The 13,368-nt window shown below is 40.9% G+C and overlaps 1 protein-coding gene across 5 annotated transcripts in view; it reads right to left on the reverse strand.

The window, feature by feature from the left end:
• Positions 1-13,368, reverse strand: part of LDB2 (LIM domain binding 2) — a 263,357-nt gene that overhangs the window by 151,863 nt on the left and 98,126 nt on the right. For all 5 annotated transcript variants that reach the window (XM_069977444.1, XM_069977445.1, XM_069977443.1 and 2 more), the window contains exon 2: positions 62-164. In XM_069977444.1, the coding sequence (XP_069833545.1) occupies positions 62-164 (103 nt within the window). The remainder of the gene's footprint in view (positions 1-61; positions 165-13,368) is intronic.

The following is a 13,368-nucleotide window of genomic DNA, read 5'->3' on the forward strand; positions in this document are numbered from 1 at the left end:
TGGTTATGTACATTTGGTTATGGCATTGACACATTTATACAGAATACAGAATATTACTTACTGTATCTCTTTGGTCCATCTTCTAAGCAAAATGACAATGTTAACGTTGCATCATCTTCAAAAAATTCTGTAGTAAAGGCATCCCACCAAAGATTGTCACTATCCTAGCAAAGAAAACAAAATACGTTTTATTACATACACCCTTAAAAGTTTGCAAGCCATAGCGTATAAGGTGCTCACTGCTTTCCCCCACCTTGTTGAAATATAGGGAGAGATCTATCAATCAAGGCTGGCGGGGCAGGCAGAAGGCAACAGGGACTGCCCCATGACTTATAGTATAGGCAGCATGAACATCATGAGAGATTCTCTTTAAAGGGGTACTCCAGGGAGGAAGGGATATTAAGATAAACTGGTGTCAGAAAGTTATACAAATATGTAAATTATTTATGTTCAAAAAATTCAACTCTTTAAGTACTTATCAGCTGCTGTATGTCCTGAAGGAAGTGTTGTTTTTCTGTTCAAATAAAACTTGTTTTTAGGCATAATACTGGCCTGACAAGAAAGGCAGACTGGGCATGACGCCTGGGATCCTTTCTCATGGAGCTGCTATTATGCCTAAAAACAAGTTTTATTCTGGTGGCATTGCAAGGTGGGGTGTCAATGAGGCGGGGCCTGGAGCATCCGTTCCCTAGGCCTCCATCGCCTCTCTCAGAGTGAGGCAATAGACCTAGGGCTTGGATGCTTCATCCACACCCCACCACATTGACACCCTGCCTTGCCACAAAAATAAAACTTGTTTTTAGGCGTAATATGGACCCCATGAGAAAGACAGACCCCGTTACCAGACATGGCGTGGTGATGGCTACAAACCGGTACTGGGGGTTTGGGGTGGGTGGCGTCCATTACAAATTTGCTTTAAATTAATAATTACACATCATTTTCTATATCAATATTTATTTAGGAAAATCCTGAACTCTTGCAGTTTTCACTAAGCTTCATAATAATTTGACCCTTCCTGTTCTGTAGAGATCACTTATTAGTTATCATATATGACCATCACAAGGCAGGTGACAGATGACACCTCTGTTATAAAGCTAAAAGCGTAAAACACAAGATCCACCCACAATAGGTCATGAGCTCTCCTCCCCTCACCCCTCTGTACAATGATCTCTGCACAGGTCACAGAGCATGTCTAGAACTGTCTCATAGAAATCAATTATTCATCTCCAAACATCAGTTTACCAACTAAAGCAAATCCCTGAACTGTTTTAAATAAAATAACATAGCAGCAACTCTGGTAAGATGGCTTCTGCTATGACCATGCACAGAAAATAAAATAAAAACATGTACAAATAAAATTAGAAACCAATTAGAAATAATAACATAAATCAGTTAAAATGTGTGTATATATATATATATATATATATATATATATATATATATATATATATATATATTCAGGTTTGTCCCTTTAAAACTTTGCTTTCTTGAATATGCCCTATTGTTGCACCTTTAGAGCCCCGTTTAAGGGTATGCATATTTTGTCTCTTCCTATTCAAAAGTCAAAAAGAGATCACCTTTGTTATATTTTTTCATATTGTTCACCAATCTTCTAAAATAGTGTCATCAATAAACTTTTTTCCTGTTGAATTTGCATGTACTCTGCATGTCTCACTATGGAATTAGATGTACATGTAAATATCAAAGAACAGTGTATCTCTAGCAGGTCAAGTGAAGCCATAATATGGACCTTTGGATAATACCCTAGAGCAGTGATGGGGAACCTTTTGATCTCCAGCTGCTGCAAACTATAATTCCCATCATATCTGGGCAGCCAAAGCCATATCTTTAGTTGTCCAGGCATGATGGGAATTGTGGTTTTTCCCTGGGTTCTTTCAATGCACACTGGACTTTCTGAATATGCAAAGTGTGTTAGACAATAAATCCCAATGGGTCATTTCCTCTTTTTTTTCTTCACTCTATTCATTGGCCATTGCTGCTAACAATGCTAAACCATAGAGATCAGGGATCTCTCTGATCTCAGCTATTAGAACGGCCATTGGGGTGGGACAATGTACCCAGCTTTTTCAGAAAAGAGGGGGACAGAAGTCTTTAGCATTTATGGTAAATTAATAATTTCCTGATTGAAAAGAAAATTCACCATTACCTTACAATGCTGAAAATGAGAAATAGTTTGACAGAGATTGGATATATGAATACTCAGTTTTAGGCTATGCCCACATGTCATCTTTTCTTTTAGGATTACCATCATTTTGAGGCCAAATAGTAGCTATTATTTTATAATAATGGCCATTGTTTGTACAATTAGGGCCATCATTATGAAATAGCATCCATTATTTTGCCTCAAAATGACAGTAGTCCTAAAAGACACCCATCAAATGGTTAGCCATTGGGGATATTTATCAAACTGGTGTAAAGTAGAATTGTCTTAGTTGCCCACAACAACCAATCAGATTCCACCTTTCATTTTTTAAAGACTCTGTGAGAAATGAAAAGTGAAATCTGATTGGTTTCTAGGGGCAACTAAAACAGTTCTACTTTACAGCAGTTTGATAAATCTCCCCCATTGTGTGAATGTAGCCTAAAGATTTTAGATTTAGTAAATAACTGAAAATTTCAAAAATGACATAGAAAAAAGTTCAATCTTGTCAACTTTTTCTGATGGCTAAGAGAACAAACAGAGCCTATTAATATGGTGCTTTTCAGTTAGTAGCCAAATCCATTACCAAAATTGGTATTTTTCTTCTTTTATATATATTTTTTACTTTCCTATTTGTTAAATAAACAGACAAATAACATAATTAAACATCTCAGTTGTTACTTCTGAGTTTTTTTTTACTAAGCAGGACAAAAGCAAAGAACTTTATGTTAAAAAAAGTGAACATAAAATTGCCTTTTTGGCAAAGATTTCTAAAGTCCAACTTAGCGGAAAATTTAATTCAAAAGATCTGCTCAGCTAGAAATGCAGAAATCAGTCCCGGAGAAAAAGTGCTTGGTTTTCTATGAGGAGAAAAAAAAAAGAAAAGAAACAAAAGATTAAAAACTGAAATTCGAGAACTGCCCTAGGCAGGTTTAAGTTATGGACTGACAGGTAGTGTGGAGTTCTACCAGACTAATTATTTTCCTATTCAACAGTAATGAGAAATTGCCATGGCAACTAAGTTCTCCCCTGGCAGACGGTATATGCACACCACACACAGAGTCATGTGAAGGGAACAAGTAACATGGAGCATATACGTGCAGTGTTGACCATTTTCTTTATGATGTTCCCCAATTACATGAGGTAATTGACCTAATATGGATAATAGGAACTGGAAGACCATAAAACACTGAACGAAAAAGCCTATTATTGGAGCACTATAAAGAATGTGTTAAACGTCATGGTGCAATCTAAGCAATGCCAATGTGGCGATATTATGATATTATTCTCTACATACATGTTGCGTAGTAAAGCCTCGAAAGGCTAAGAGTTAATATGGATAACTGGATTTCATTAATATGGACAAAATCACCACAAAATGATATAATATTTTAATCAGGTTTCTATTATGAACATAAATATATATATATATATATATATATATATATATATATTTTTTTATATATATTGTTATAAAAAGTCTTAAAATATTCCAGTTTTCAGGCTAGTCAGTGGAGCACACAATAGGCTGACATTTTCTGTGTTTGGAATCGTACTTGTCAGCTCTGCCTCGTAGACTGGGACAGGGTCATCAGAGTCATCTCATTATCATGAGAGACCAGGGACTTTAACGACTGCTTGAGGCCTAGATAAGGCTGGATAGCAACACAGCAGAGGCAGATAAGGCTCACTATGGTCTCTGGGGAAGACCGCTCTACTCCATTGCTTCCTGGAGACTGTGTTAGTTCATGGGCACCTTTCTGTCAATTAACTCCTTTTTATTATGGTTTCCATAAAGCATACAACCTGCTGCATTGTCTATATAGACATGGATGCATAGAGGACCAAAATGGCTGAATTTTAAAAATAAATATAACTTTTAAACAGACCTACAGTAATAAACACATTGGACCATATTTACTAAAACTGTCTAAAATAGTGTAAATCTAGTCTAGACTGTCTAAGTCAACTTCATCCCAGGCAGTCAGGCTGTTTGATAAATCTTTCATATTCTTTGACTGTCTAGTCAAAGTTTGTCTAGTCTAAAACTTCTAAAAAATATGACGTAAGTCTAGTAAGATGGCCTCTAGTTAAATTACGACAGTATTTTGGTGCATTTGCATTAGTAGATCGACCGTAATCATTTGGTTTTTTTTTTGCACATGCTAAAATTTAAGCATACCAGTCATTAAGATGAGCCGGGAGCAGTGCGTGGCACCAGACTTCTCTGCTGTCAATAATTTCTGTTCAGTGGCCCCATAGACATAAAATAGAGATTGGGGAATGAAATACTCTACACACTGCTCCTCCCCACTCATTCTCACGATGGATTGGGATCTCAGCAATAAGACCCCGACTGACCAACAAAAATTTTTATTATGACCATGCCTTTTTTATGCATCATCATTGATTTGTTGCCATTGTAACATTTTTTTATATCCATTTTCTTTATTTTAGATAAATGTAATGGAGACCATATTTAATCCAAAAGACTTCAGCCATGGTTCTGTTTCGGTCCTTAGGATTTCTTTGGTAGTATTCTTCCTAAAGAACTCTTTACTGGATTTGAAATGCTACTGAAACCAAAGTTATGATTCCATGTTCCTTCATTTATTGAGGGCTCAGCATAATTTTTGGGTCTCACTAATAAAAGGATATATGGCTTAGAGGGAAGAGGTTGTGACTTACAGGAAACTGAGCTTAAAAAAATGCCACATTGTGCCATAATTTGGCAATAAATATGTTTGTGCCAGCCAAGAATTGGTATTCTGTAAGACAAAAGATTCCACAAATGCACCAATGATAACATATAGCATAAACCACTGGTGGATCTAGCCTAGTTTGAAACTAGATTAAAGGCAATATTTCAAAAGTCACCATCTCCATTTAAAATGGAGAATAATTATTAAAGGGGTTGTCCAGGATAACCACATAAATTGCTATGCCACCTGTCCCGCTCTGCTGCAGCTGCCAGTTACCGGGCCTCCTGCTCTCCGCCCATCAGCATCTCCACAAAATTACTGACGTGTTACTCCCACTGGAAATGGCTGCTCTGTATAGATTTTATACTGTCTATGTTGTGCAGCCATTTCTGGTGGGAATGTCACATCACCGTGTGTCATGGAAACGCTGACATTGGCCTGGTAACCAGCAGCAGCAGGACAGGTAAGTATACATCACTGTCATCCCCACAGACCCGGCAGCATAGCAATTTATTGGATTATCCTGGACAACGCCTTTAATAAATCTATCCAAACTGTAAAGATTACTCTAATAATGACCTCTCTTCTAAGTATCAAGAAGACAGAAAACATCTTCAGTCACGGCTAAGGTCAAGAAACATGACTCCACAAGGAACAAGGCAATGAGTGTTAATAAGATTGACAAGAAGATTGTATTCCTATGGATGGATATGTGTGTGTGTATGTATATATATATATTTCCCAAAATGTAAAACCTTAATAAAATCTTTTACACTTGGTAATGTCAACCCAATTTTGCAGTGATCATTTTGCATGATTTCCTCTGCACTCACTAAATATTCTCTCTTACAAAGTCTATTCATATGTAAGAAACTATAGTTTAAAGGGTATGGTCAGCAGTGTGAATACCCTACACAGTTGCCACGAATGTTCCTGTCTTCCATTTCTAAATGCAATGATCTCAATTATAACAATCTGTCAGAGTAAGTCAGCGTCAGAAGACACGGGAGCCAGTAACAGCGCTCAAATGTCACCCGTGCTTCACATGTCATCAGATGCCGCCTAGATGCCAATTAGTTTAGCAAAATGTCTATTTGTTTAAAGTTTTAAAGGCTACTGTACAGCTGACATCTGCCTGGGCAGGGTGCTAGATTGCATTTCACACTTCATCACGGGAGACAAGTTGACAATTCACATCTAATTAGGAAAAAAAGGTCTCAAATATGTTAATAGATTCTGTAGTGAGTTTGGGAGCAGTTTGGCTTATGTAAAAATATTGTATTTTAGTGCTGCTTATGTGACAATCACGCCATAGAGTAAGTCAAGGAAAAAGCAATTCTGGGAGTTAGTTTTGTCTTGATTTGGGGCAAAGATTTGGCTGCTATGTATAAATATTCAGTTCTAAGTTAGTGCTCCTTATAGGTACTGAGCACTGGGGGCACATGCCTCATCAGCCCTTCCTCTACTAGAGCTATGTTCAAGATGCAGAATTGATCAAATTATCAAATTATATATGTTACACCTACATTAAGGCAGAAGAGTATAGGTGTTCGTATATTCAGGGCATATGAAAGGCTGTATATAGGAGAACTGACTGGTCACGGGGGTCCAACTGTTGGAACCCCCCCCCCCCCCACTTGAATACAAGATTGGGGACTGAAGTCTCCTGTTAGGATAGAGCGGTGGGTCATGGATGTCTGCTGTTACTCCATTCATTCTCTATGAGAGCGGACATAGATAGTAAAGTATAGTGTGTTTGGCTGTGTCTACGGGTTCTATAGCGATTGAATAGAGTGGCAAAAAAAATTCATAACTCGCCATTCCATACTGGGTTCCATGGAGATTGAACAAACTGGTAAAACAGTGGCAGGCTCTGACACTCCATTCTAAAGGAAGGCCCAGGTCTCTGTTCTCAGAAGTGTGGGGGAAGGGGGGGAATCTTTAAGAACAAACCCAGTGATGAAGATATACAAAGACTGGTTCCTCCTACACCAGTTACACTAGTATGTTGACATAAAATGCATTAACTTTATTAAGGGACGCATAAAAGGGACGCATAAAATTGTGCAACTTCTGTCTTTACAGTAGTTGTCTCAGCTGCTCAACTTTTGGGGACATTGTCAACATGGCGTTATAGCTTTTTGCCAGCTTGAAGGGCAACATCATGCAGCCACTGGCCATTACAGACAGCCCCGATAATGCAGCGATGACAGCACCAAACCATCCCAGTAGACACGCCCAACTGTTCAATCGGGGTGAAAATTATGGTCCCCCTTAAGCCAGAAAATGCAATAAAAAACTGCTATGGCCAAGTCTCGATTTTTGCCAGTTTTCCTTCAGTTGGTAGGTAATTTACACCTCCATTAGGTATTTGCCCTCAGCAGGTAGATAATTTCTCCCCATTAGGTTAATGCTCTTGGTGGTTAAATGACCCCCCCCCCCCAAGCCACCCATTAGGTAGAAGCTAATATAATATACTCTCACCTTATTTTTTTTTAATCAGATAGTTTTTATTTGGTTTTTTAACAAAACAATTTTTGAACACAGATATATAAAGGGAAACATAAAAAAAGGGGTATCTGCAATCAAATAATTACCTCGTGTAATATTATATCATGTAACATTGGAAGCGACTTAACATGCCCTTGTGTTAGGTACAATTAGTGTCCCAATTATAGATGATATGAAAAAAAGAACAAGAAAAGAACAAGATCAGTCATTAGCAGACAACCTTAACTAAGGAAAAAAAAGTGAACAAACATACACGTGTATCGTAGCACCGAGGAGATCATATTATAAAAAGTTCCATAGACACATCTAAGCCCTACAATAGATCATATAGTGCGAGAGATAGGATACGCGTATCCGTTTGACATTTTGCATTAATGGCTGCTTGATAATCTCACCTTATTAGGTAAATGCTCCCAGGAGTAAGATAATCCCTTAGGTAGACACCCCTAGTAGGTAGATAATTACCCTTAATAGGGGAGATGCCCCACGTTGGTATATAATCCCCATCCCATCAGTAGGTTGTAATTACCCCACTAAAGAATGCATGTACTCTACGGGAGCAGGGTTTCCAGTTTACATGTACATACGATCACTCACTTAACATTCTCAAGGATGTAAAATTTTGCGCCTCTAAGAATTTTCAGCCGGGGGCAACTAAGTTCCCGCTCACACATACAACACCACTGGCATATGATGCAGCCCAAAACCACGTTCATATGGCAGTAGTTAATTCTGTTCTCCATCAGTTTGCATAGTTGAAGCCAGGTGCAAGAACAAAACACAGGTTGTAATCTTTCCGTAATTATATTTTTTCTCTGTGTAGGTTCCACTTCTGATTTTGGCTTATGGATACCAATGCAAAATACTAGTGGAATATACTGCTGTGTGAAAGTGGCTATTTAAGTAGAGAGCCATTTACTGTAAATTGTTCACAGCTGTTTCAGGCTTATTAGCCTTCAACCACTCAAGGTATGGAAACAATGGCTGTATGGAGTTAGGACTTGGGAGGTCCAAATGGAAGGTAGGCAGCAATGTTATGGTGGGAAGATCTAAAAGGAACCAAACTTTTGTAATTGTAGCTCATTTACTCTTACTGAGAATGGATGTGTATTATTCATCCCTATGTCTATGTCCCTATGCCTTGACTGTTTACAAAGGCTGAATACAAACTGTAGTAATAAATGATGAAAAATATGACTGCCCGGCCTTGGTCCCAGATGTAAAGAGAATTAGTCTGATAGTAGTTGTAAATATATATATATATATATATATATATATATATATATATATACGTTTTTTTTTTGTTTTTTTTTATGGAATAAGTGTGAATAAATACATACAAGATATAGGTTTTACTTTTAAAACATCCTTTTATTTTCTCACTAGGAGTTAATTGGCGAGGGTTGTCTAGTGGGAATAAGCATGTGTGGGCCACCATAGTTAATTTAGGGTGCACATCCTCACAGTACTTACAGCGGCATCTACTATCATCTAAGCCCTGCTCATTCATGTAGAGCCTTAAGCTTTCATACTTGCATTTCAGGACATATTGCTTATTCTACAGTGGCTGGAAATTACTGGTGCAGAACTAAACATGGCTTTGAAAGTGTCACTGTAATGCTGGATCTGCTTTTAAATGCTACTGATATACACAACTGTATCTGGAAAGTCTATGATACTGATCATTAAAAACATGCAGCAGAAACGTTTTATCCTAATCCTTGAAAAAAGGAATTTGGCTCATTAAATGGGTCTCTCTCCCTGCAAAGTTTACATCCCCGCTGCACTGGTTTAATGTGGGTGTTGTAATATATATGCGTTACTAATCCAAATGGCAACGAAAAAAGTATATATATATATATATATATATATATATATATATATATATATATATATATAAAATTATATTATTATTATTATTTCAAGATAGGTATTATGATTTATTGTGTTAATAATTTTTCAGTAAACCACTATTTTATATATAAAAAAAAAAGTTAATAAATGAATAAATATTAACTATATATAAACATTATTGATAAAGTAATGAAATGCACAGATATGTTAGCGAATAGAGATGTGGTGTTTCATATGGTGTAAACATGTCTACATCATGTACAATCGATATTTTGATATGTTTTGACTATGTAATGTATTACTACTGATAAAGATATGTTTAGATGTATAGTGATTGCTCTGTGGACCTAAGGATGCTTCTTTTGGGCTGCTGTCACATACAGACTGACTTGTCAGCTTCTTACTGAATATATTTGATATGTTTCTTTTTCTGGAGTTAGAAGACCATGGTACTGCACTTGCTGTTTATTGTGTTGTTGTGGGGGGGTTGTTGTTTTTTTTTTTTTTTTTGTAAGATATTGGTCCTTGTGTTGCAGAATTTTAATGGTGATTCATTACATTTCCAAAGGATGTTACTTTTATTTATTGCAAGTAGGTAAATTATAATCTGCATCCCCACCCCTCCACTACTCCTCCTAGCAGTGTACATTCCTGCCCTGCTCCCTCTACTCCTCCTCCCAGCAGCCTGCATCCCCACCCTGCTCCCTCTACTCCTCCTCCCAGCAGCCTGCATCCCCACCCTGCTCCCTCCACTACTACTCCTAGCAGTGTACATTCCTGCCCTGCTCCCTCCACTACTTCTCCTAGCATCCTGCATCCCCACCCTGCTTCCTCCACTACTACTCCTAGCAGTCTGCATCCCTACCCTGCTCCTCCACTACTCCTCCTAGCAGCCTGCCCCCCCTACCCTGCTCCCTCCACTACTCCTCCTAGCAGCCTGCATCCCTGACCTGCAGTCTGCATCCCCACCCTGCTCCCTCCACTACTCCTCCTCCTAGCAGTATACATCCCTGCCCTGCTCCTTCCACTACTTCTCCTAGCATCCTGCATCCCCACCCTGCTCCCTCCACTACTCCTCCTAGCAGTGTACATTCCTGCCCTGCTCCCTCCACTACTTCTCCTAGCATCCTGCATCCCCACCCTGCTTCCTCCACTACTACTCTTAGCAGTCTGCATCCCTACCCTGCTCCCTCCACTACTCCTCCTAGCAGCCTGCCCCCCCCCCTACCCTGCTCCCTCCACTACTCCTAGCAGTGTACATTCCTGCCCTGCTCCCTCTACTCCTCCTCCCAGCAGCCTGCATCCCCACCCTGCTTCCTCCACTACTACTCCTAGCAGTCTGCATCCCTACCCTGTCCCCTCCACTACTCCTCCTAGCAGCCTGCACCCCCACCCTGCTCCCTCCACTACTCCAAGCAGTGTACATCCCTGCCCTGCTCCCTCCACTACCCCTTTCTAGCAGTCTACATCCCTGCCCTGCTCTTTTACTCCTCCTCCTTGCAGCCTGCATCACCACCCTGCTCCCTCCACTACTACTTCTGGCAGTCTGCATCCCCACCCTGCTCCCTCCCCTACTACTCCTGGCAGTCTGCATCCCCACCCTGCTCCCTCCACTACTACTTCTAGCAGCCTGCATCCCCACCCTGCTCCCTCCACTACTACTTCTGGCAGTCTGCATCCCCACCCTGCTCCCTCCACTACTACTTCTAGCAGTCTGCATCCCCACCCTACTCCCTCCACTACTACTCCTAGCAGTCTGCATCCCCACCCTGCTCCCTCCACTACTCCTGGCAGTCTGCATCCCCATCCTGCTCCCTCCACTACTCCTCCCAGCAGTCTGCATCTCCACTCTGCTCCCTCTACTCCTCCTCCTAGCAGTCTGCATCCCTGCCCTGCTCCCTTCACTCCTCCTGCTAGCAGCCTGCATCCCTGCCCTGCTCCTACCACTACTCCTTCTAGCAGTCTGCATCCCTGCCCTGCTCCCTCCACTACTCCTCCTAGCAGCCTGCATCCCCACCCTGCTCCCTCTACTCCTCCTCCCAGCAGCCTGCATCCCCACCCTGCTCCCTCCACTTCTTCTCCTAGCAGTGTACATTCCTGCCCTGCTCCTTCCACTACTTCTCCTAGCATCCTGCATCCCCACCCTGCTTCCTCCACTACTCCTCCTAGCAGTCTGCATCCCTACCCTGCAGTCTGCATCCCTGCCCTGCTCCCTCCACTACTCCTCCTTGCAGCCTGTATCCTTGCACTGCTCCCTCCACTACTCCTCCTAGCATCCTGCATCCCCACCCTGCTTCCTCCACTACTACTCCTAGCAGTCTGCATCCCTACCCTGCTCCCTCCACTACTCATTCCAGCAGTCTATATTTCTGCCCTGCTCCCTCCTCTCTGCCTTCTAGCACACTGCATCCCCGCTTTGCTCATCCTATTGGTGAGTTGGTTCCCTGTAGAAAAATATTAGAAGTGTAAATTTCTTTGCATTTTGCATCTGGACAGGGATGTAGAAGCCACTAAAATAGTAACTGACACACAAAATATACTTGTCATGTCAAAATATGGAAGGATTAGTTAGCTTGACTAGACCATCTAAATTTGCATGGCTGAGGATTGTCATCATCCCCATCCATTAATCAGTATTTATTATTAATACTAACGTTTGATGAAAATGTAAGCTTTTTTGTCTTTTGATTGTGTATTTGTTATCAGGTTTTCTGTATGAAACTACCGTGTAAAAAAAAAATTGTTTCTGGTAAAAAGTCACAAGATAATATAGAATCGTATAAGACCAAAAGCGGAAAACTAAGCAGAGAGGATTAGTTATATGCATTGTGATTAAAGAACAAAGGGACTGTGGTCTATTTAATGCTAGTCTCTTATTTTATTATACTACTTTATATATTGTACATATTCATTCTATGATTACTATATTAATTATCATAATAAATAGCTTCCACATAGTGCATATAGTGTATTTACAGGCCAGACCTTTACATTCTAAATTACAAAGATGTAGGTTTAAAGCGAATGTACCACTGTTTTTTGGGGGGATTTTTTTGGAGCCGCCTCCTGGGTCACCACCGGTCTATTACTGAGCATCGGCCCAGCATGAATCAGTGGAGGTGGGCCCGCTGGCCCCCAGAGTGACAAACCCCCTCCCCTCTGTGACACGGCTCCATTAGAATCAACGGAGCGTAGACTGTCACATTGGGGGCCGGCAGGCCCTACTCCAGTGATGCATGCCCAGACGGCGCTCGGGAATAGACCAGCAGCGTGCTCAGGGACTGGAAGGTGGTTCAAAAAAGGACTGTGGCACCGAAATCCTCATGCTGGCCCCAATCTATTCATGTAAAAAACAAAAAAGCGATGTACCTATGGTACATTTACTGTAAATGGACACCATCACCTCTATGACGCGGCTCCGTTAGAATCAAAGGGGCCACGTCATAGAGGGGAGGGAATTCCCTCCCACTGGGGGAGGGCGGGCCTACATCCAGTGCTTGAGCAGCAGCCGGTAACCGTGGAAAGAACGGCGCCGTACAGGGGAACCGGGCCACAGTTCGAAAAACGGACTGTGGCACCGGCTTCTGCGTGACGGCGTCGTTCTATCCCTGTGTCAGGTTAAAGAGGACATACCTGGTGGTACATCCTCTTTAACTTTTGACCTACCAGAAGTAGGGTGGGCTAAGTGAGTTTATTACCTGTAATAAGTGAACGGGACAGACACCTAATGTAAGTCTGTGCAGAGAGAGAGGGGAGAGAAGCGCTCAGCCATGCACTTCTTTCCTAACTCGTTGTAGCAATCAGTCTGGATCTGAACACTCAACAACATTCAAAGAACACTTTAAAGACTTTTCCCCATCTTATATAGTAATCACTGCATCCTCCTCACTGATTTCCCCCCTGCACATAAGCATTCAGGTCACCAGCCTGTGCTGTGGCTACCCTGCACACAACCAGACATGGGTTAGGGTTTGTAGCCAGAGAGATCATAAAAAGATGACATCTCCTGGCAATATGCCATTATAGGAAATCCCTTTAAGGGAAGAGACATTGATATCATGGATATACTGTAGGTGAAAAGCTATATAAATGCTGTCAGTACTAATAGAGAAACCTGTGAGTTCTGCTTCCTACACCCAC

The sequence above is a fragment of the Dendropsophus ebraccatus genome, chromosome 7, assembly GCF_027789765.1.
Source record: "Dendropsophus ebraccatus isolate aDenEbr1 chromosome 7, aDenEbr1.pat, whole genome shotgun sequence".
NCBI classification, from domain to species: domain Eukaryota; kingdom Metazoa; phylum Chordata; class Amphibia; order Anura; family Hylidae; genus Dendropsophus; species Dendropsophus ebraccatus.